Source organism: Calliopsis andreniformis, chromosome 8, assembly GCF_051401765.1.
Source record: "Calliopsis andreniformis isolate RMS-2024a chromosome 8, iyCalAndr_principal, whole genome shotgun sequence".
Lineage (NCBI taxonomy): Eukaryota > Metazoa > Arthropoda > Insecta > Hymenoptera > Andrenidae > Calliopsis > Calliopsis andreniformis.
Genome location: NC_135069.1, coordinates 5,072,144 through 5,096,911, shown reverse-complemented (window position 1 = coordinate 5,096,911; position 24,768 = coordinate 5,072,144). Strand labels below are relative to the sequence as shown.

At 35.6% G+C, this 24,768-nt stretch overlaps 6 protein-coding genes across 20 annotated transcripts in view; 3 read left to right on the top strand and 3 right to left on the bottom strand.

Annotated features, from left to right (window-relative positions):
- Positions 1-1,514: 1,514 nt before the first annotated feature.
- Positions 1,515-4,592, bottom strand: LOC143182055 (uncharacterized). Its single transcript, XM_076382798.1, has 6 exons — positions 4,156-4,592; positions 3,748-3,896; positions 3,132-3,421; positions 2,990-3,058; positions 1,722-1,909; positions 1,515-1,638 (listed from the first exon to the last, which is right to left on the bottom strand). Exons 1-6 carry the CDS (start codon positions 4,590-4,592, stop codon positions 1,515-1,517), a joined length of 1,257 nt encoding a protein of 418 aa, XP_076238913.1.
- Positions 4,593-6,205: 1,613 nt separating this feature from the next.
- On the top strand, positions 6,206-9,169 carry LOC143182183 (stromal membrane-associated protein 1). The gene is made up of 8 exons (XM_076383029.1): positions 6,206-6,443; positions 7,055-7,188; positions 7,274-7,441; positions 7,520-7,724; positions 7,805-8,077; positions 8,149-8,444; positions 8,522-8,668; positions 8,746-9,169. The coding sequence occupies exons 1-8, from the start codon at positions 6,326-6,328 to the stop codon at positions 8,860-8,862; spliced, it is 1,458 nt and encodes a 485-aa protein (XP_076239144.1). The 5' UTR covers positions 6,206-6,325; the 3' UTR covers positions 8,863-9,169.
- Positions 9,170-11,255: 2,086 nt separating this feature from the next.
- On the top strand, positions 11,256-11,683 carry LOC143182185 (small ribosomal subunit protein eS28). The gene has a single exon (XM_076383032.1). It carries the CDS (start codon positions 11,304-11,306, stop codon positions 11,499-11,501), a length of 198 nt encoding a protein of 65 aa, XP_076239147.1. The 5' UTR covers positions 11,256-11,303; the 3' UTR covers positions 11,502-11,683.
- Positions 11,684-12,096: 413 nt separating this feature from the next.
- On the bottom strand, positions 12,097-13,871 carry Mrgbp (MRG/MORF4L binding protein). 2 transcript variants are annotated; one of them, XM_076383031.1, is made up of 5 exons: positions 13,728-13,871; positions 13,381-13,627; positions 13,132-13,253; positions 12,687-13,047; positions 12,097-12,617 (listed from the first exon to the last, which is right to left on the bottom strand). In XM_076383031.1, exons 2-5 carry the CDS (start codon positions 13,484-13,486, stop codon positions 12,463-12,465), a joined length of 744 nt encoding a protein of 247 aa, XP_076239146.1. In that variant the 5' UTR covers positions 13,487-13,627; positions 13,728-13,871; the 3' UTR covers positions 12,097-12,462. The 2 variants fall into 2 exon arrangements, with proteins under 2 accessions (XP_076239146.1, XP_076239145.1); XM_076383030.1 differs by lacking the exon at positions 13,728-13,871 and having other exon boundaries at positions 13,381-13,701.
- Positions 13,872-18,359: 4,488 nt separating this feature from the next.
- Positions 18,360-20,560, top strand: Eif1a (eukaryotic translation initiation factor 1A). Its single transcript, XM_076383664.1, has 5 exons — positions 18,360-18,499; positions 18,729-18,812; positions 18,995-19,231; positions 19,320-19,420; positions 19,511-20,560. Exons 1-5 carry the CDS (start codon positions 18,484-18,486, stop codon positions 19,514-19,516), a joined length of 444 nt encoding a protein of 147 aa, XP_076239779.1. The 5' UTR covers positions 18,360-18,483; the 3' UTR covers positions 19,517-20,560.
- Positions 20,561-23,744: 3,184 nt separating this feature from the next.
- LOC143182581 (uncharacterized) overlaps positions 23,745-24,768 on the bottom strand; it is an 81,225-nt gene continuing 80,201 nt past the window's right edge. For 7 of the 14 annotated variants that reach the window (XM_076383659.1, XM_076383660.1, XM_076383653.1 and 4 more), the window contains 2 exons: positions 24,112-24,190; positions 23,745-23,884 (listed from right to left, as the gene is read on the bottom strand). In XM_076383659.1, the coding sequence (XP_076239774.1) occupies positions 23,761-23,884; positions 24,112-24,190 (203 nt within the window). In that variant the 3' untranslated portion in view covers positions 23,745-23,760. The remainder of the gene's footprint in view (positions 23,885-24,111; positions 24,191-24,768) is intronic. The other 7 variants (XR_013002482.1, XR_013002478.1, XR_013002479.1 and 4 more) reach the window with 2 other exon arrangements.

Genomic DNA, 24,768 nt, shown 5'->3' with positions numbered 1-24,768 from the left:
CCAAGATTAATGATTCTTCAATTTCATTGCGGTGTAGGATATAAGTAGTTTGTGAAGAATGAGAATATTGAACGGAGCTCTTACTTTCCATTTTTTAAGTGAAATTACTAGATGGCTGGAGAACTTGGTTGGACCCTGTACCTGGTATTCGTGGACAACCAATGATTAGCATAAAAAGAACATTAGCAGTGACGAATTGATGGGTTCCATGTCCATCGGATAAAAATTCAACGAAACGAGGTCTTTCTCCACTCCCACCTCTCTTGACTAATTCAGAATTCACATAAAATTGACAAAATCACTAAGTACAAATGGGTTTCAATACACCAGAAGAGTACTGATACAAAATCCCATTTTCTTGCAAATGGGAGTCGTACGTTATCGTCCCTCCCACTTGTTACAGAACTTTCCTCGGTCAGTCGTTCCAGAGAGTAGCAAATATGATTTGCGGGAAATCCTGAAACGATGTGGACCACCCTAAATAGATCACAAATTACAAACTACGCGTCTATCCTGACGTCTTATATTATCTCGCTCCTTTATCCACTACCTTCGTTCTCTACCGAGAAGGAAACGAAGGGTCGAACACCATTGGCTTCATCATGGGACTGGAGGCTGCGATACGGTCTAGGAACACGTGAACTTAACCACAAAGGATAGGGTGGATTTCACACGTATTCTGACAGCAAGCCTATCGTTTCTCTGTCGATCCTCTCTGTGTCATTTGAAGCCACAGATCAATCGACTTCACATGGAACGAAAACAAGTCTCTCTTTTCCTGTTCAAACCTCCATTATTTTCATATTGCTCCTCTAGTATTTCGAGGTTCTAACAGAGCCAAATGTCCAAGGTATCTTTGGCTTGGATATTCGATAGCCTTTGAAACGTCATTTAGCAGAGGATCACCAGGTACGTTGTCATGGCTGAGATGATCTGCAAATATGACGACTAAAATTATCGAAATAACATCTGTGACACTGAGGAGATGCAGATTCGCTTGGAGATCAGAAAGAAATGGAAATTCAGAGGAAATTCAGGAATTCTTTTTAGATGAAGAAATAAATGGAAATTGATCTGAACGTTAATTAAGAGATACATTTAATAATTAAACTTTTCCATGGTAAATAGTACTGTAAAATATTCAGAGGTAGAAGTCGTTGATGGCTTTCGATATTTAATTTTTAATTTTCTCATAGAATGGAAAATATCTCCAGTTATTAAAATACATGTATTATAACTTAATACATATTGAAATTATCAAAGAAGAGATCGCGACCGCCTTCTACCGTTAATTCTTTAAAATCCAGTACCAATAATATCTCTATCAGTCATGAATACATTTTAACACAAACAAATTAACAAATAAATCTCAATAAAAAATTGAAAAAAGTAAAAGAATTATGCCAACTACATAAAAAAGTCCAAGACGAAGAAAGTATCATAAAATAAATCTTGCTTTTTTGTGAATCACAAAAAACTAGATAAAAATAATAATTAGAAAAGAAACATTTACTTCATGTGCGATCCCTTAACAAATAAATATCTCTACTTGAAAAATATAAATTCCCATCGGAAAAGTTCCTGAATTTATCTCCACTTTCCTTCATATCGCGAAATATATCCCATGCAAATATGATTCTACGTCAAATTTGCCGCTCCCCAAATACTACAGTTCTGAATAATTCTTTTTTACGCGAGTATCACTGGGGGTCCAGCAGCACCTGCTGCGACCCTCGGGACCTTCGCTATCTATCTTACTCTGAAAAGATCCCATTTCAATTCCCCAAACGCGATTTTTCTCGAAGAGGCTCACCGAAAGCAAGAGTGAAAGATCGACACGTATGAAGCCAGCGACGGTGGAAAAGCGTAGCTTCCTCAGTTGAAAGTACGCCGCTGCCTCCAGGTTTTCCTGTAATTACATACGCCGATGGAATCGATAGGCGGTGAGTGGGGGGCGAGTAAACGAGGAGGAGTATCAGTTCATTAAGGGCACGACCCGTGGAAAAGGGGGAGAACGGAGCAGGCACAATTAATTTAAAGCAATTAACTGTCGAAGTGAACAGAGCCACGACATAGCTATCACAATAGCTATCAGCTCGAGGAGGAATGCAATTGTAAGAATGCAACTATACCTATGTTAATCGATTCTCCATAGCGAATGACGAGACTCGCTTCCTCGAGGTCGCAAAATATTTGAACGACGTCTCGTCTCCTCGAACTAAGTATAGAATGACACTGTGGGTTCACACATGTCTTTGTTCATTCTACTGTTATATATCGATGGTAAGAAAAGGGGAACAGTAATTAACTTTGATAGTATAGTAGAAGTTCTAGTATCCAAACCCTCATGTCCTAACATTTTGTTATACGAATAAAATACCTCATAACAACCTGGCTTTTCTTTGTTAAAATAAGTAGTACGAACATACATGTTTTACTGGAATCACAATATTAGGTATACAGGGTGTTCGATCATAGAAGATTCGATCATTAAAAAGTGACTTTACATGCTAGAATGTGATAAAAGAATAATAAAACTGTATTTGACAAATGTGAAACGTGTCTGACTTAACTTATTCTACTGACGTCGCCACGCCTGACCTGACTACTGCACGGCAGCAGAATATGTTGCAAGTCAGACACACTTCACGCGAAATTTCTGCTACAATTAATCACCCTGAAACGAAGTTTCAAATGTCATTCTTAATTTTCGTCCTATTTTAGCACGTAGAATCACTTCTTGAAATTGGTATGTCCCATATAATTATAAGACAAAATATAAGTCACATATTTTTAGTTTTAAATTATTGAAGTTCGAAGTTTTTATCCTCAAGTCTGTACTATGAACTTGTATATTATTAATTCTCATTTTCTAAGGACAAAATTCCTCAGATCTTAAACGATATATAAATTCAATATCTCTAAAAAATGTGACTTATCTCATCTTGCTAAATAACCACAGATTTATCTTTTGCAACTACGCTCTCACCTGCAGAAAGACGCGTTTCATGGAAATCGAAGAACAAGGCGTAAAGATGATCTCGCCTACATGATTCGCCTAAATAAATAAAAGTAAATCTATTACCCAAAAGATTTCTCAAAATTTCATTTCGTTCCTGAGTAAGATCTACCTGATAGGCAGTCATGTGACAACTGGTCGTAATAAGGATCAGATTCCATCCGCAGAAAATGGCTAACATGGATTCCCTGGCATTCCCCAAACTGGACAGATGGTACACGTTCAGCGTGTAAATCCTGGACATCGCGTTCAACGACATAGTCGAAATCCACAACAGCAATTGAACCGCGTACACGGAATTGAACAATTCGCTCGCTTTTACGAGACAGCAGTGCAACCACCATATCTGTTGCAGCGTGAAGTGGCTGCTCGATGGGACTGACACTATCAGTTTACCCTTAGCTATAAACGGAAAGAAAGGGGATAATCGAATACAGAGAAAACGCGAGATTAAACGTGCAGGTAAATGACTTGTTAGTGTCGCTCAAAGGATTATTGAATCTGAAACTCTGTTAATAGTTTTCGACAAGGCTTTCCACGCGGAACGTAACCGTGGATGGAGCACGATAAAACTCGGATTCGCGGCGTGTTCACGTTTGTGTACAAACGTAGAGGTGGAATGGATTAAAGTAGGCGATCGTAACTTTAAAGATGGACTGCAGCGAGTCATAAACGAAACTCATAAACAAATGAAGGAAGGTGCTATGGAATCTTGAAAATAAACTCACCCATGGAGTGCGTCAATATTTTACAAAGTTGACGAAACCTCTCCCCGACGAGGAACGAGATGCCAACGAAAATCAGAATCTGCAAGCTTACTGCCGCGTCGATGAGAGTGTACATCAGTCCCCGTAGAATGGGCAATCTCTTCTCGATTCTAGGAGACAACGATATCGTCCAATTAAAACGGAACAGATATTCGAGTTGATCAAACAGAAAATTCGTCTCGAGCACACCCACGCGACTATTTTACCACGTTCTTGTCTAAAATAGAGGTCACGATTGACCCCGAAGATTAATTAACTTCAGAAGAAAATTAAAACTTGAAAGAAAATTCAAGGGTACAGTTCTCCGACGAATACTTATTCATAGGACGTAAAAATTTAATTCAGCTTCTTAATCTATCAAAGTCTCACCTGCAGCTAAGGTATCCAACTACCGACCAATAGATCAAAGTGAAGAGCACCACAATGCGACTGACGAATCGAACTTTACGACTTCTCGAGGACTCTCGGAACTTCATGACCCGATCGAAATTACGCAGTTCCGAAAAGACGGCGCGGATCTTGGAAATCCATAGGGTGGTCAGAGTTGCGTCCACGAAGAAGCACGAGTAGACCAGAGCCACCCTTAGGAAATTGAAGAACAAACTCTTCGTGTCGAGTTGCTGCTGCGCCAATATAAAAATGTAGATAGCTGCGACAGTGCTCAGATACACTGCCATTGAAAAAATAATGAAGATCACATCACGAGGTCTCTTCACTTTGAGGTCGTCCTTAGCAACCACGTAGGCGGAGGAGCCCAATATTCGAGCGGCAATGAAAATGGAATTTATATCACCGACAGACGCCATTGTTTTATGAAATATCACGACCCTTCAGAATTTGAAATTCTTTACGCAAATAGTGCACTAGAATAAAAATGATAACTAGATGGCTTCAAGCAACAGCTACGCGAAGATTATGTACTCCAAGTGAAAGTAGCATGTCGAACTAGCGATAAATACTGTTTCTAAAGCTCAGTAAGGATTCCTCGTTGGTTTCTACTCATCGACGAAGAAGGGTCAGACAAATAATGCTTCTGTCGACACTCGAGGGCTTAAATACATAATGTTCTTACACGGCATAGAGACCTAAATTTGTTTGATGATTCGACGGAATGATAGTGTCCTCTTTCATGATTTATTACTCAAGATTTCGAGGTTCCATGTAAATATAATTTTCGTTGACATTCTTTGAATTCGTTCAATTTCCCTAACATTACTTTTCACGTATCTAAAGATTGATTTACTGATTCCCAACGAGCACCAGAGTTCTCAATATAGATATGATTGTAAATAATTTCTGGCAACTATTTGCCTTTGTTTACGCCGATTTTTCATAGCAAATTTATTGAGCAGGAAGGACTCAAAAGATTCGGAGTCTCTTCTTGCTTCTCAATAAGAATACATTTGTAGTAAAAACCAAGGAAGTGGGCTTTGCACATTGTCAACTTGGAAGCCGCCAAGCCCACTTTATTGCCCATCACTACCCCCATGAATCCGTGGAAAATGGGCTCTCGAAACGAGCTTTAAAGCTCTAAAATAAAAATTGATTTTTATGACTTACCGACCCAGGTCTTTCTTCCTCACTCAGTTGAATTCCCAAAAGTCACCTGTCCAGACAAGTATCCAAAAATGATCCTGGACTGCACACTTGAAAACAGGCATCACTGTAACAAAATTTGTAAATTTTATATTGATCATTCAACAAATTTCTTAAATTTGCGGGGCGAGAAAAGGAGAGTGTTTTCCCCGAATATTTTTCAACTTCAAAAGTCTGTACGGAGCTTAATAAATTTTTCTCGCGATCCGGTTTAGGGTGAAATTAAAGACGGGAGCCTCCCCTTTCGAGTGAGCCCTTAAAAAATAGCCTACGATTTTTTTTCGCTGAGTTATCGCACTTTAAATGAAAAGTGTGCCGCTGGCAATGATTCAGAGATCGAAAAAATTAACAATATTTGAGCTGCTGTAATTTTGTGAACAAAAATTGTACGTCAACCAGCCTGGGCTCATTTTAAAAAACAGGAACTCTACTTCAATATCCCTGCATTGGATTTTTTCGAAGTCGCTTGTATTATTTCTATTACTTATTACAATATTTGAATCTCCATTGTCATTACAGTCTAACTTTTAATATTCAAACAATTCTATTCAAAAGGAAAGCTTCTTCTCCAGATGGCGTAGCCCCTCACCTTATGCTTTAATCGGTACACGTGGCGATTACACATTTTATCGACGGAGCGTCGCGCGTTGACGCGATTCCCGAAGTCCTCGCCAGACACCAACGCTGAAGAAGACCCTCAGCTCACTGATGTGTCTACTCATGGTTTTGTTTCGGGTATCGAGACGAACGATCCAATAGAACTCCTCCAATTGCATGACGTTCCGGTGAGTAACGACGGGTCGTGCTTATTGGGGGCGTTCGGTGACCATCGCAGCCGCACATACTGCTTGACGGCACTCTCTCGTGCGTGTTCAGCGTTGCGAGAAAGAAACATTGTTTTGGACCTGTGCGCGGTTAGAGTGCTTGTCACTGTGCTAGAAAAATGACGTCCCGCCTGGAGAAAGAGCGTGCCAAACAGATCCAGGAGAAGTGTCAGAATCTGCTGACACAGATGCTACGGGACGAAGACAACAAGTATTGTGTCGACTGCGATGCGAAAGGTTCGTGCGACAATGAGTATTCTAGCGACGTGCACCTGGTCCTTTATCAGTCTGGCTCGCGTTATTTTCCATCGACTCTTAGGGACCCTGCCGAGATTGGAATCCCTTCGTGGAGACCGACGACGCGCGCGGGCCATCGATATCGATTTCAAAACGACCCAGTTTCGGCCCTACGAAACAGTATAGTTTTAATTCTCTTCCATGACAAGACCAGAATGACAGCGGCCACGGGTGACATTCACCCGTGATGTTTCGTGCCCGACCATTCGTCGTTACTCACGCATCCGTGATTGAATCGATGATATCGTATACACGTTTCCTTCCCTTTTCTCTTGCTGGTCTTCAATAAAGGATTTCAGACGAAGACGGCATTTTTTTCTCTCCTTGTTTAATACGCCTCGTGTATTAACAAATGTGCAGCCAGGAAATTGCAAAAATAATTGCTGAATCCTTTATTTACTTTGGGTTTTCTTGATGCTCCCATGATGAATGCAGATGATATTTTTTGGTGATATGTCCCTTTGCCTGTGAAATTAAATACTGGTCAGAGATTGAGTATAAATATGTTTGTTTAGTATGTAGATTAAATTTGTTGTTACCTGTTTGTGTAGGACCAAGATGGGCTAGCTGGAACTTAGGTATATTTCTGTGTATCCGGTGTGCTGGGATACATAGGAATCTTGGAGTTCATATAAGCAAAGTTAAGTCTGTTAATTTGGACACATGGACACCAGAGCAAGTAGTGGTATGTTTTTAATAATCTAGAATTTTTAGGTGTTCATTGTGATGATGTAGTATGAGATATTGTGTAAAAATGGATCTGCTTTTAGAGCTTACAGCAAATGGGCAATTCAAGAGCAAGAGCAGTATATGAAGCAAACCTTCCAGATAGTTTCCGTAGACCTCAAACTGACTGTAGTCTTGAGAGTTTCATTCGTGCAAAGTATGAACATAAGAAGTATATAGCTAGAGAATGGGTGCCACCACCCTTACCAAAGGTATAAACAGCAGCTTTTACAAGAAGACTAACTTCTATGGATTACAGTAATATGAGAAACTTGAAATAAATCCCACAGGTGAACTGGGACAAGGAGCTTGATGAAGAAGCAGAGAGACAGCGTAGACGAAAAAAGGATAGCTCTAAAACCTCTAACAATCAAACTATACTTCCTCCTGTAAAAAAACCAGAAGTAGTGCCTCAGTTGCCAAAACCTAAAAGCTCTGTTAGCCCTAAACCCAACAGAGCAAATAACTCTGCAACTTTAGATTTGTTGGGCTTAGGTATACTCTTTAAATATCTCATTTTTATCTGAGATAACATAAAAAATTATCCCCTTAAAAATGTTTGAACTTTGTAACAGATGCTCCAGCAACAAATCAGTCAAATGTAAATGGTAGTGGGGATGATATATTTTCTTCATTTCTGTCTGCACCGCCAGCTTCAGGAGCTTCAAGTAGTAATAGTACTTCAAGTACAACTGTAAACACATCTGCAACTCTAAGTAAAAGTGAAGAAGAAAGTTTCTTTGATCAACCAGCACAAGCACTTCAAGAGAAAAGTAAAATGTCCAAAGACAGTATTTTGGCCTTATATGGTACTCCAAGTCAACAATCAGCTATGTTTGGAGTTCCTGGTATGTTTCATTCACTAAATATCTTTCCTTGTTTAAAGCACTGACACATTTTTTGTTGTATTACGTTTCAGGTGGAATATATACTCAGCAATCTACTGTTCAGTATAAACAAATACCAAATATGGTGGCTTTTGGTCAACAAAATAGTTTTCCAAATCAGCAAAGTTCCTTGACTCAAATCAATCACCTTCCTGCTCAGATGCCTGTTTCGACTAATCAGATACCCGTGAATCAAAATCAAATGGTAGTTAATCCTACATCCCTAGGACCAGTAGCAACAAATTCTTTAGGGAACTGTATGCACGTAGGCCAGATAAATCAAATGAATGGCGTGCCTAATCCTGCCATTGCGATGCAATCTCAAATGGTACATTTTGTGTGTTACACAATATGAATGAAAATCTACTCATCAACGGGGTGATTAATTGTTCCGTATATTTGTAGATGATGCAACTAGGACAGTCTAATATTAGTACTAATAACGGATGGAGTGGGATGTTGACGCAAAATCTTCAACCAGCTCCTGGTAGCAACCCGTTCTTTAACTTAACATCGCAACAACAGCAACAGCCTATTGCCTTTGGTGCTCAGGTATATAAATGACTCTACTTCTATCTTACAAATATTTTGAAAATGTCATAATAATCGTAATTGTTTTCACTTTATAGTTGCCACAGCAAATGTCACAACTATCTTTAAGTGGTACGAGTTTTTCGAGCACACCTGGAAAGTCCACCACCACTGCACTTCCCGGGCAAACACTTTCAACCAATTTGTGGCAGTAAAAGCTCTATGGATAATGTTAGTTGATTAATTATTCCATTCAGTGTTGTACACTAGTGTCGAACGTTCGTTACCCAACATGATTATATTTCCATATTAATTTGGAAATTGCTCTGGGACATAACACAACTAAGACACAGAGAAAAAGAATATACTCGAGTACTGCTGCCATTTCCGAAATCTAATTCGTGAGTGTAACAGTATTTCGAGTCAGAAAATATTTTTCCTCTATGAAGCTTTGCTAGCTTTTAACGTTATTGTTGGAAAAAAAGAAATGGGAACTACGAATAAAAACGAATTTTTGACTGAGTATAAAGAGTTATTCGTGGCGTACAATATACATGTACTCGACAACGTAATTTATATTATTTGCTAAAATGGGTGCTTTTGTAACCACGACTAATGTATGTCAGGGTCCACTTTCATTATGGCAAAAAGTATTTCATTACACTTCAAACAAGTACAAGTGTCTTCAGTACAATAAACATATTTTGCGACACGATTCATTTTTACCCCAAAAATACAGAATGGAAACAGAGCACATAATAATTTTCATAAATTACAAAATGTGTCAGAAATATTGTATATTAAAGGCCACTTTACTTAAAGGAAAGTGACTTTAACGATTTTAAAACCATAAAATCATTTTCTAGCATAACGTTGCAATGTTTGTATGCAATCAAAATGTATTAAATATTTTAAAGACTTGGTTTGGTGTTTTCACATATTATTAATATTGTCTTATACTCTGTACACACTTGCAAACATTATTAGCAGACGTGTGTGCTTACAAAGTCTATAGGATGTCCACACTGTTTGCAGAACAATCATGATCTGACTTTTGTCTTCTATTCAAATAGAAGAGAATATCTGTGGACAATTTCCATAGATAATGTATACAAACTGTCTACAATGTCTGAAAATGCATACAGAGGATTATTAAAAAATTCAAAAAAGACAGTGTCTTGTGTTTTAAAAATTAGTGATATTGTTGTTTGTATTTTACGTAGTGTGTTGCTTAGAGCGCTCATTGCAAAGTTGAATATGTATTAAAAACATTCTAGAACTTAATATTTTTCAGCAAGTATTATTATTACTATTATTACTATTACTACTACTATTATTCTTTACAAAACTAAAATGCATTTACACATTTTTGTTTATATCTAATGGCAGACACTTAGTAAACCAGGCATTACTGACACACTAATTCTGAATAAGTATGTGAGGTACAGTAAGAATTTATCTTGCATTTGCAGAAGCATTTTACTTATAATTGTCAATGAATAATTAAAGATGTGCTTGAGATAGGGTTAAGTATGTTTCAATGTTACAAAATTGTGTAATTTATCGCGAGGTGATATAATTTTTTAAACTCGACAATAAGTTCCTTATATTCATATTTTGCTGTATTAAATTTTTCTCTTGCCAAGTGATACTGAATCATGACACTATTGAGTGTAAGATTTTTTGTGTAAACTATTCGGAAGATTTTTTCACGTATTCTTATAATTATCAACAATCATGTAATTATGACCTAGAACGTTCAAGGACAATGTCAGGCCTTATAACTCGCCATTACACCAAGAAAATCTGGCGTATTGTAAAATTGATATAAGTACAAATACATGTTGTCAAAATGTACCACGAAGGAAATTTATAAAAATCCGACTTCGATTTACGTTCAAATGATCAGAGTATTGTCTGTCGATATAGAAAAGTTCTCAGGAAAAGTGTAAAGTTATATGACAAGGACAGAGAAGAGCATATTACATGCGAGATGTGAAAATAAAATTTCGAAAGTGATTTTAACAATGAATGAAGTTCTATTTACCAAACTGCTTCTAAAATCAGTCATTCTAGGAATTCTATTTTCACATCTCATATATCGCGAAAGTGAAACGTTATATGCTGGTTGAATCATTTCCGAATTTTAGCGAAACTTACGTTCTATCACATTGAACTTCAACGATAATCAAACGAAACAATAACTAACTCTAAATAGTAGCTACGATTCTCGTCAAATTTCCATTAAACAAGTTACGAATAAACAGTTCAAAGTTTCAACAAAATCAAGTTACAAAGTCGACTCAATTTCCCACAATTTCCACGTACACGATTTCGAATTTAAAGATAGACAAACGCCATCTACTATGCGTTAATAGACAAATTATAACAATAAATTGAGATATTTCCATTTAAAACGATCAAATACTTCTTACCTTAACAAACCCCGAGTTCTCCATCGCTAGTTAAGGAAAGTCCTCCACATTTTCACTCACTATTTCAAATCACACTGAATTCTAGTCACCCGCCACGACCAGCCGCCTGGAGGATCCTCCCGGAAGTCGCCATCTTAGCCGCTGGATATCGAATCGAGAACGATTCTTTCACTTCCTTTAAACGTCTTTTCGTTGTCGCATCAAAGCCACGTGAGACGACCATGGATAAACCAGTAGTTTTGGCTCGTGTTATAAAGGTCCTTGGCCGAACAGGATCGCAAGGACAATGTACACAAGTTAAGGTCGAGTTCCTGGGAGAGCAAAACCGTCAGATCATCCGAAACGTGAAAGGACCTGTACGAGAAGGCGACCTCCTAACCTTACTGGAGTCGGAACGTGAGGCAAGAAGGCTTCGGTAAAGAGGAGCTACCTCCTGCACGTGCGAATCGTCAGCAGCGACTGGACTCTGGCAGCACAATTCATTCCGACTAAAATGGGGATCATAAATATTCTGTTACCACGAGCACACACAACTCAAACCATCCATGTCAATGAGGATATACCTGCGACTTCTATAATAAATACTGGTTAACGTCTCTAATATAGTGTTTCTTTATTGCTCTACCCTACTCTTGGGACTCTACTTTGTTTCAATACGTTTATTTTACGCAATTTATTGTAGGGCTAAGCAGGGTGTTTGTGTTATGAACCAGTGTTCTGTTTTTGTGAAGGGTAAGTATAGGACAAAGGGAAGAGGAAAAGGTTTTGGGGTATTTTATGGCCAATGTAGTAATGTATATTGGTTTGATGTATCTGTAATGTTAATTAAAATGAGATTCTGAATGAAATGGTATATGAAAATGCACTGGTTCATAGTAATGCGAGCACCCTGTATATTTATATCCTAGATACGTTAATAAGTACACAGACTGTATCACTCATTTGCTGGAATAATTATATAACTTAAAAATAACTGAGTTATTAATGTAAAATACTGGTAAACTGGAGTTATAATGTTGCAGCAAATGAACAATATATTTTCTTTAAGATTTAACTGAACTTCATATTTACAATAATTGCAAAATATCTTACAAAATTGAGTTTATATAGATACATAGTCTTTCATATAAGTCTTTATGCAGTGTGTATAAAAAATACACTAGTCACAGATCACCCACACTTTGAATACAAACCATGTTTGCGTGTGATACAAGTATGGTATACTTGACCAATAAATACCTTGTGTTCTAATACAGTTTATATTCTTTTATTATGTATTTTCCCCAGAACTACCCCAAGTAAACAAATTAATGTTGCATTAAAGCACAAGATATTTTCTGGCTATTCAAATAGATAATAATTATAATCCGGAAGAAATTGTTATATTCTTCTTCGTTTTGGCGGCGGAGTATCACGCGGACTGGAAGATGCTTTTGATGTACTGTCCATACTTTGTCTGGTTGGTCGTTTCGGGCCTCTCTTTAAAACTTCACGGCCAGAATCGGAATCTTTGCGTTCCTTTTTACCATTTGTTGCTGAGAGCAAGAATTGTAAAATTTAATAAACGTTATTTCGATATACATTAATGATCAAAATATGTGTACCTGCTTCCTCAGAATCATCTTTTCCTTTTGACCTTCCTTTAGAAGATTTATGATCTTTCCTAACATCTTTAATCTCTCTCAACTTATCCTTTTTAATCTCAATATCTTTAACATACTTTTTGATTTCTTCCTTTTTCTTCTCAATGTCTTTGCTTCCTTTAAGGTCACGCAGAACAGTATCTTTTTTCAATGGATCTTTAATATCTTTCTCCTTTTTTATTTCTTTATATTTATCTCTCTGTTCCTTCAATTTCAGTTCTGGCTCCTCCCTTTTTCGAGGCTTCAATAGCCCTAGAAACTCTTGGTCTGGCAAAGAAAAATCTATCTCTTGACTAGGAAACGGTAAATCTTCCATATCATCCTAAAAAAATTTAAATGTCATTTTCTTAATTTCTTATTTTTTTCAAATATTTATAATAAAACATTTTAATGTAATGGTAAGTACCAAAGCCATGAGGTCATACATAGACTCTAAATGATCCCAAATAGTCTTCAAAGATACATCCTTGTGGGTAGCAGTCCGAAACTTCTCGCATATACAAACCATGTGAAAGTATTTATTAACGCCTTCAAATAAAAAATGTATAATAAATGATGGGGCACGTTTATGTATGAAGTATATACTAATTGTTCTTCCGTCAAAATAATGTAAATATAACCTATAAAAGTGCGTCTATCTTTTATCACGTCTTACCAACAGGCTTATGTCCATTCATAGCAAAGAATAATTGTATTTCATTCTCAACATTCCATTCTATTTCATCGATCGAGCCTTCTGTCTGTTTCTCTTTAACTGCCATCGCTACATTCGTATAATTCTGCAGTATAATCACAATTTATACACACGAGTCAACCACTTATTGACAGGTCAAAGAAACAGATTTTAACCCTAATTATAATGGAATTGAAATTAAAATGAAATTAATACTTTACTGTACACACTGAAACAAAATAAAGAGATGAAACTGAAAAAGGTCGTTCATTTATTACGGAAAATACATTTAAAAACACGATCAAAACACGCACAATGACAGCCTATACCTTTAGTGATGTACGATTAACGTTCTCATATGATGAGTTCATTCAGCACTTCCTGGTAATCTGATGAAGTAGAATAATCGTATAGACTCTCTACAGCATCAGACAGTACTAAAAGTTCATGGGAAATAATTATTTATTGCAGAAATAACAATTCAAAATTTCTCGGGGGCCCCGCACCCTAATGATACGGCCCTTAACGAAAGTTGCTAGCGACAACTTCGCCATCTAGCGGTGGAGCCCTGGAACTAAAAGCAATTTCATAAACTACAGTTTATTCAATAAATAAAAAAATTCCACGTACTTTTACTGTTGCATAATAATCAGTAGGGGCACTATAATGATTCTACATTATTCATTTGCTCGTAAATAAACAAATAAAAGATTTTTAACAAATTGAGTATAAACTGTTTGGTTATTGACCTTTAAAGCAATTATTTATTAATTTAACAACATAGGATCGTTCAAGAGACCATACGCAGCATTATGCAACAATAAAAGTTCGTAGAATTTGTTTATTTATTGCAAAAACAGTAATTTTGCACAAATGAGCTGAAAACGGTACTGGTGGCGCCATCTAGCGGTGGCGCCTTGGTACTAAAAAAGACAGTTCTTGAAAATTACAGTTTTTGCAGTAAATAAACAAATTCTACGTACTTTTATTGTTGCATATTAATCAGTAGAGACTCTATAACGATCCTACGTCATTCATTTGTTCGTAAATAAACAAATAAGAGATATTTAACAAATTGAAAATAAACTGTTTGATTATTCACCTTTAAAGCAATTATTTATTAATTTAACAACATAGGATCGTTAAAGAGACCACACGCAGCATTATGCAACAATAAAAGTTCGTAGAATTTGTTTATTTATTGCAAAAACAGTAATTTTGTACAAATGAGCTGAAAACGGTACTGGTGGCGCCATCTAGCGGTGGCGCCTTGGTACTAAAAAAGACAGTTCTTGAAAATTACAGTTTTTGCAATAAATAAACAAATTCTACGTACTTTTATTGTTGCATATTAATCAGTAGAGACTCTCTAATGATGCTACGTCATTCATTTGTTCGTAAATAAACAAATAAGAGATATTTAACAAATTGAAAATGAACTGTTTGATTATTCACCTTTAAAGCAATTATTTATTAATTTAACAACATAGGATCGTTAAAGAGACCACACGCAGCATTATGCAACAATAAAAGTTCGTAGAATTTGTTTATTTATTGCAAAAACAGTAATTTTGTACAAATGAGCTGAAAACGGTACTGGTGGCGCCATCTAGCGGTGGCGCCTTGGTACTAAAAAAGACAGTTCTTGAAAATTACAGTTTTTGCAATAAATAAACAAATTCTACGTACTTTTACTGTTGCATAACATTCAGTAGAGACTCTATAATGATTCTACATCATTCACTTGTTCGTAAATAAACAAATAAGAGATTTTTAACCAATTGAAGCAAAGCTGTTTGGTTACTTAATTATAAAAGCTAAAAACTTAATCATTTGTTAATTTACGAACAACTTAACATATGATGTTAACATATGATAGTTGTAGGAACTCTGTGCATCACTATGCGACAATAAAAGTTTACAGGATTTGTTTTTTTATTACAAAACAACATTTGGAAGCTCACTATGACATTCCTGTAGTTCCAAGTAGAAAAATCATTTATTTATTAACTTTATACACAAATTAAAGATGTACAACAATTGAAGACTCTCCATGCATCATTATCCAGCACCAGAAGTTCACAGAATTTGTTTATTTATTTCAGAAACGTCATTCGAATGCTCACGGTGGTACTTCTAAAATACCAGGTAGAAAACTCACTTATTTATTAACTTTATGCACAGTTTAATAATGCAAAATCATTGTAGAGTCTCTACGTACCTTTATACAACAAAAAAGATCCTTACAATTGTTTATTTATTACAGAAACTGCACTTGAAAGGTACTGGTCGAGCCTTGTGTATACAAACACTGAAAACGAAATTATTTATTAATATAGGCACAAGTTGATGACATAAAATCATTATAGAAGCACTACAGACCATTATCCAAAAATAAAAGCTCAGAGAATTTGTTTATTTATTGCAAAAACTGTATTTGCAGGTTAGCGATGACACTTCCGAATTACCAAGCAAAAAATGCACTTGTTTGTTAACTTTATGCACCGATTAATGATGTAAAGTCATTTCTTGATCTCCACACACTATTATACAACAATAGAAATGCATGGAATATGTTTATTTATTGCAAAAATTGCATTTGAAAAACAGTCGTGGTACTTTGGGAATATAAACACCTAAAAATCAATTATTTATTAATATAGACGCAATCTGATAATGTAGAATTATTATAGAAGCTCTACAAACCACTATCCAACAATTAGAGTACGTAGAATTTGTTTATTTACTGCAAAAACTGTAATTTTCAAGAACTGTATTTTTTAGTACCAAGGCACCACCGCTAGATGGCGCCACCAGTACCGTTTTCAGCTCATTTGTACAAAATTACTGTTTTTGCAATAAATAAACAAATTCTACGAACTTTTATTGTTGCATAATGCTGCGTGTGGTCTCTTTAACGATCCTATGTTGTTAAATTAATAAATAATTGCTTTAAAGGTGAATAATCAAACAGTTCATTTTCAATTTGTTAAATATCTCTTATTTGTTTATTTACGAACAAATGAATGACGTAGCATCATTAGAGAGTCTCTACTGATTAATATGCAACAATAAAAGTACGTAGAATTTGTTTATTTATTGCAAAAACTGTAATTTTCAAGAACTGTCTTTTTTAGTACCAAGGCGCCACCGCTAGATGGCGCCACCAGTACCGTTTTCAGCTCATTTGTACAAAATTACTGTTTTTGCAATAAATAAACAAATTCTACGAACTTTTATTGTTGCATAATGCTGCGTGTGGTCTCTTTAACGATCCTATGTTGTTAAATTAATAAATAATTGCTTTAAAGGTGAATAATCAAACAGTTCATTTTCAATTTGTTAAATATCTCTTATTTGTTTATTTACGAACAAATGAATGACGTAGCATCATTAGAGAGTCTCTACTGATTAATATGCAACAATAAAAGTACGTAGAATTTGTTTATTTATTGCAAAAACTGTAATTTTCAAGAACTGTCTTTTTTAGTACCAAGGCGCCACCGCTAGATGGCGCCACCAGTACCGTTTTCAGCTCATTTGTGCAAAATTACTGTTTTTGCAATAAATAAACAAATTCTACGAACTTTTATTGTTGCATAGTGTTGCCTGGTGGTTATAGAATGATTCTACGTCGTCAAATTATGCATTAATTTATAAATAAGCCATTGTTATACTTCGGAATTTTGAAGGGTCACAGTCAACTTTCAAATGTTGTTTGTGCAATAAATAAACAAATTTTATGAACTTTAATTGTAGCATAATGTTGCATGGGGTCCCTAGAATGTTTCTACATTATTAAATTTTGCATAAATTAAAATTTAAAAAATGTTAGTTCGCGGGCCGCCGCTAGATGGCGAAGCTGTCGCGAGCAACTTTTGTTAAGGGCCGTATCATTAGGGTGCGGGGCCCCCGAGAATTCTTAAAATACTGGTTTTGCAATAAATAATTATTGTTCATGGTTTTTTATTGTTGAAGAATAATGTATAGAGTGTCTGCAATGATTTTACATCATCAGACGGTCGGGAAAATAATAAATAAACATTTCGGTACCACTACTATATACAAGTAGTAGCGTTTAATGTTATACAGACTCTAATAAATGTTGTTCAGGTTGTATGCATAAATAAATAAACTACATAGATTTTTAAGGGTTATAGGAATAATAAATGACTTAAAAATTCATAATAATATAATAAACAAAATACTTTATTGTAGTTTCATGTTGGAGTACAATGTTTACAAGTTCAGTGACAGCTATGGATTTCAAGATCGCAAATAACATTTCAAATAAACAATTATTTGGTAGTTTATAATGGTTAGAAGCAATAACAATTAAGTGAAAAGACTTTATTAACGAAATAAACAATTCTGCTGTTCGATATTATTTCTTTAATAAACTGTAGCACAACAATTTAAAACGTATAGATTATACATCAGTAGAATGATTATCTGGAACTTCACAATGTTTTCGTCGAGCTAATTGTTTATCTTCTTTTTATACAATAAACAATACTTACAATAAACAAACGCTGTTATTATCTGACACTTTTACATAATGATCCAGGGAGGCTCCGAAATGCTTCCAGGCTCCAAGGTTATAAACGCAATAAAACATAAAAAATCTTTCAGAAATTTTCCATTTTCAGTGCCCAGTAACAAATAAACAATTCATACTGCGTAATTAATATAAACATTATTAGTACTACAATACCAATCATCGAAATACATAATCAAAAACTTCCCTAGGTGCACTAACAAATGTGATCAAATATTTCTCTTCATGTTTATTGTCGATAATTAATCAATTACACGTCTAAACATTGACGAACTTCGGGTTCAACGATACAATCAGCGCATCCTAAAAATCGCAGGAGTAATTCTAGACATGACATATTTCTCGTTCACAATGCTTTAGAAGTATCATCGCTTTGAGCCTTGCTAACTTGACAGTCCTCGTCACTGTCTTTTCCATGAGGTGTTCAATGGTGCAAAACTCGTTTGTGGTACGTCGAGTGTGCTGACTTTCCTCCTCGCCTGAGTCTCCCGTGAATTTACGATTCGAACGCATTTCAACAGGCCAACATGCCAAAGAATAAGGGTTAGTAATCTACTGCAATAAATCGTGCGTTTTTCCTCCAAAAACTCTGTTAATAATTATACAAATGACCGTGTAATTTTCAATGTGCAATGTGGTTAGTTTGTTCTAACCTGTTTGTGTCAACCTTGCTCCCGAAATAGTCAGAACATACTATAACAGAAAGTTGAAAGTTTCTCTTTGGTACGCGTTTCTTGGGAGATAATTCATCAGGTGATTTATTTTCCCACAGGAAAGGGAGGTAAAAACAGGAGAAGGGGGAAGAACGAAAATGAAACCGAGAAAAGAGAGTTGGTTTTCAAGGAAGATGGACAAGGTATGATTTTATAGCGATCTTCAATCATAATTGTGCGCTTTGTCATTCGATGTTCGATGATTTCATTGCGTAACATTAAATATTTGAAAGATTACAATGTAGAATTATCTTTAGATTTTCAGGCACAGCAACCTTAATGTACACACTTTTACCTATTACTATATATGTTTTTTATCTTGTAGAATATGCACAAGTCACAAAAATGCTTGGTAATGGAAGATTAGAAGCAATGTGCTTTGATGGTGTCAAACGGTTGTGCCACATTCGAGGGAAGTTACGGAAAAAAGTATGGATCAATCAGGGAGACATAATATTAATCGGGTTGAGAGATTATCAAGATGCAAAAGCAGATGTTATCTTAAAGTACACATCAGATGAAGCACGTAATTTGAAAACTTATGGTGAATTCCCAGAAACTGGTGAGTAGTTTTTTGTAACTCTAAGTTATTCAATTTGAGCTTAAAAAACATTCAAAAGTGTGCTAATGATTTCTGAATATTATTTTAGTGCGTATCAATGACACTGTCACCTTTGTGGAGGATGGTTTCGATGAAGATATAGAGTTTGGTGATGAAATTAGTGATGATGATGAAGATGATGTTGACAATGTGAGTTTTCGTACTCTCAACTAGGTTCTAAGAATTCATTGGTTAGATGAGAATATTATATGTTTTAAACAAATTTCTTGGCTCTTTCAGATCTGATGATCTTCATTATAATATTTGAAAGGTACGGTACAAAAGTGCATGGAGACACCTGTTTGTTTTACAACATACCATCATTTGTTGAGTAAGGAAGATAATGGAAAATTTTTTTTGGAACAAGTAGTCAATTTCCTGTATCTACAAATAAATTTCCAATTGTATGCGTAATATTGTGTTCCAATTTAAAATTGTTGGGTCCTGAATGTTCAGGATTTGTAAATCTTGTTAGAACTATGGTATTCACTATACAGTCTGTCTTTTATTTGTACATGACGTCTAATTATAATTAATATACTAGTTTCAATGAATATAATTGCATTGGATAATATTGTCTTTTTTAAACGTATTTGAATATAAAATATGTACTAACGATTTCAATTCCACACAATTATTTTAATAATCGTTTTGCTGCTTAGCAAAATCATATGAGAGACAGTCATGTATTTATGCACATTATATCGTCGGCGTAGAAAATATCTTTTGTATATCTTTTTTGTTGAATACCAAATTATGCATCAACCATTGCTACATTTTTGAATAGGAGAATTAGTGAGCACCAGGCATCACAGCAACTTTGCATGTATTAAAGTGTTCCATTAAATTATCTGTTATATGACACGCATAAAATTAATCAGGAAAAATTGTTCACGTAATTACATTTTCAAGATAGTTCAATGTAATTTTAAGATCAGAATTATGGGCGATTAAAGCAATATACAGATGTATAATTACTAATGATATAAAAGTTTCGTTTAGAAACAGTCATTTGTATGGAGACAGCGATCTCTTTACTAAGAAATAATGCGTGTTTCAAAATCTAGATTTACTTTCTCGCAACAAATTATTTGTAAATCAAATTGTGTTCGAATTTTTGTTACATGATAAACGATAAAAATCATCACTTATGTCTTCTGTAGTTCATAATATGAATACTTCGAATATTCGAATTATATTAACTTCTGTATAAACCATTGATTCCATGAATGTGTACGGCATAAAATTAATGTCAACTGTTAATAACGAATAAAAAAACACTATAACACACGTTGCTGTTTTAATTACCCTTCGATCGTCACGCATCAAAGACTTGCTCGGAACTAAAACCAACGAAACATAAAAGCAGGGGGTTCAGGTATTCAGCCCCTCGGTGTATCACTTTTTTGTTACAAGCACATTGAGGATTGTGATGCAACAGTTTATTTATTACATTGTCGTTGATAACTCTATCACACAATAGTATATGATAAAATCATACCTTTTCTTCCCTCTGTTACTTTTGATATCTTACGCCATACAATGGCATTATAATGTTAACATAACGTCATAATTATTTATGAAGGGGTCAAGCATAGAGGAAAGTTTGTGGCCGCTTGGTGTGTATGCGTTATCCATAAAATAAACCAATAGAATGTATACAAAGTTACGTTCAGAACTAGAAGCGCACTGATGCGATACTGAATGTTAAATACTTTTTGATTCAAATATGTGTGTATGCGGTAAATCTTTACATATTTCATTCGCATTAGCAATAATTATTATAAGAAATCGACAGCTAAAATTAGTATGTAATTACAAGGTATTGCGGTGAATCTTCAATGCATTGTGAACTTTTGTATCAACGTCAGTATTAAATTATTGCATCTATAAAATCGGTAGAGAATAACGCAAAGTAAACCTACTTAATTTTATGTTAATTTCACAGTGCTTCGCGTTAGATAAATCACAAAGCTTTCATTACAAAGTTGTTAGTACAAATTAAACTTAAGCAAATGCATGAACTTTTAATTTGTTCAGAGCGTCATTTGTATTAGGGTTTAAATGTAGAATTGAGTAGGTTTATGCTACCATATTCTCGAATTGAGGATACAGTAACACTTGAGCTTAGGCAATTACAAAATCTGTATGTTTTGCGTGGTATAACATTACTGGCTGCCAAATAATGATCTTCCTTAGATAAATAAATTCTATTTTTTGTATCGTAAGAATTCTTAAACAATAAAACTCTAATATAATACTAAATAGGACTAATTCATTTTTCCACGTCCATATTATGGAAATAAAAAATACTTAAATAGTTAAATATTTCAATAATTTAAATAATTTAAATACTTTTCTTTAAATAGATCTTTTCTAAATATTCTTAAAGTCTTTAAATAAATATAGATTTCACATTTCCATCATTTAGTGTGTACGAATTAGCCAGTAAAGTTACATGATCAACTTTCAAAACGATCGTTCATGTATCCTTTTTATAGTAAAGATAGACAGTGATTCGTAAAAAATGTACTAATATACTGGACAAAAATGACGGCGAATAAAAAAATTCTGTCATCGATGGATCGTACAAATAGATTCGTCGTGTTACATCAGCCTGTGTCTTGCGTAAAAGAGAGAGTAGTTGTTTCGTTTTTTTTTGCTCATTTTTGGTTCGTTTCGTAATACAAATCATGTAGCGGTCAGATAATATTTAAGTGCCAGTATCGCAACGTCCGTACTGTGTTACAATAAACGTTACACGACAATACATGGGAGCATAATGCTTTTATTTTGATGCGTGTGTGATTGTGCCTTTGGTCCTTAGGTCAGATAGGCTCTAGGCAAGTCTATTAAACATAGAATAACAGTCATTATAGATAATAATTTATAAACTTCAGATGCATAATCATATCTTCTTCAATATATTATACATTAATAGAATACCTTATTTAAAGTATGTATATATATATAATATATATATTTCTTGTTCTCTTTAAATACATACTATACGATTCCTTTCTGTGCCTTTTGTTTTTTCTTTTTAAAACTGTGTTATACATTGAAAGCTAATGCTGCTTAAATATTAAGACTTGTGTCTCGAGTCGTTAAAGTTTAAACAACATATTCCCCTATAGTCGTCTGTGTCGTTTTGCATTATTTTCCATTTCATTTCACGGCAATAATAATAATAATAATTTACACAATCGCAAGAAGGTCGGGATCGCCGATTGAACGCTCCCCCTCCCGATCCTTAAAGATTTATGCGTCTAAACGTTCGTCCAATAGATTCCGCTCTATAAATAAAACATCCGTGTTACGATATTGCAATTGTTACAATCGCGTAATAGTACATTTATAATAAGTTACGCTAAGAAATTATTATATATATACAATTAAAAACTGTTAGGAAATAGTTTGTTTTGTTTTAAATAAGTTAAATTTACATTGTATCTCCCGATTCATAAAAACATTTATCCCATATCTCGTCGCCGCTCGCATCCAGCATCAGCGGCGAAAACCGGAAGCCATCCAGTTCATCCACCGTCCCCATAGAATCCCCGCGAGAATTCGAACGGCAACGAGAATTCCATTTCTTTTTAGAATCTGCGTGTGTACTTATGTATCTGCGTGTATACGTGTGTGTGCAAGTTTATCGTTGAAAAAGGTGACTCGAGTGTCGTGTTGCTGACCCTATTAAAGCGATGAGTTGCGCGCGGATAGATATACAATCATCCTAAAGCTAGAAACGAACTGCCAAGCGGCGAGTTCTGCGAAGTCGCCGTAAGATTTGCTTCTCGGTCTCGTCTCGCCTACCGTTCTCCTCCTCGTGGAAGGAGCGTTTACAAATATACCTATATATATCGACGTGACGTTGCCCGAGGCTGCGCCGAAGACGAACACCCACGTTTCCGTTCTCATTCGTCCGCACAGATCGTTCCCTCTCGAGGCGTTCGCGCCCCGTTTCGTCATACTCGCTTCTCGTTCTCTCTTTCGCTTTGAACAACACGAGAAAGGCGTTGTACATGGACGGGTTAGCTTAGTGAAGACTAGCGCGAGGTCGGCTAGTCGGACTAGCAACGGCATACACATACGTCACTCGTCGGTATCGCGAGATTCAACGCAAACACGTAAGGCAACTGAATCGTAACAACCGAAAGGCAAGCAAATCCGAAGCGTAGGCCATGGAGTGTGATAGTAAAGTCGTGCATGCTGCAGTTTTCCTGTGCCTTCGAGAAAAGCGCGCCTCCCGCGAGAATAACATACTTTCCATAATACGCTTATAGATTACGGATGCACGCGGACAGAGATCTCGGTTTTTAGCTTATTCTCTGCGCAGAGGACGTCTCGTTCGACGCTCGAGGGTGCGTCGAACTAGGCTACAAAGTTATAGAAACTCTCTTCGAACGTTCTCTCCCGCAGCCACGGTCGCCTCAGGTGACGAAGGATGAGTCCTTGTTCCCATGATCGCCCGCGAAACCTTTGATCCTTCACTGCTCGCGCCTTTCCTCCGACATGAACCGATCGACGATCTCCTGCATGGATTCTCGCAAATCGTCGGGGCCTCCGGTGCTACTGCTGGTCGTCGTTACTACTTGTACAGTTCTTGTTATTCTGGAAAATAATTTTACTTTAGTATATCATAGTGTGTCTAGGCTGAGGGCAATGGCAGATGAAGAGAAGGGTATAAATAAGGGTAATAAAGTGATGACTTAAACCCTCTCTAATTTCACATAGACTACACAATATTCTATTTTGATCAAAATCTCTGCCATCGTTCTCAAAGGCAGATCGATTTGTCAAGGATATCTCTTATGACACCTGATAGTCTTTCGCATTACCTTTCCTGCGTTTCAGGGTCCACTTCTATCGTTGTAGTTTCCATGAAGGATGGCTCACTATGTTGCAAAAAGTCAGATTCTGTGTAACAAACGAGAATTCGTCAAAATGCATGCTCTTGTGTGTACAGTGAAGGATGCGATTCTTACTATTTTAGCGGTTCACATAGATACAAGTACCAATTGTATATATATATGTATATCTCAATTTTACATCATGCCCAAAACAAGGGGTAAATACTAGACACATATAAAAAAAGTGACAACATTGCTATACATATTTGACGATACATAATATGTATGTATGTATATATATAAGACGCATTTTCACTCAATCAGCCAACTATGCAACCGCTTTTCTTTTCGCGTGGTCACTTCGACGATTCGCTAAAAAATTAACGTTACTTCGACGATCAGCGACTCAACGATTCGGTTTCATAATGTTTGCAAGAGGAAGTGAATAGCTAATTTGTAATTAAGATTCATATTTGGGACATGTAATATTCGACTCCCTATGCTTGGATTATGAATTCAATGCATGCTATGAATGACTGTCGAAATAATTTTTGTTTTTGTTTTCTATATCTTTCCTTTCCTCTTTGTTTTAATTACTATGCACTAATAGCAGCGCTTGAGAGTCCAGAGTCAATAGTTCGTATA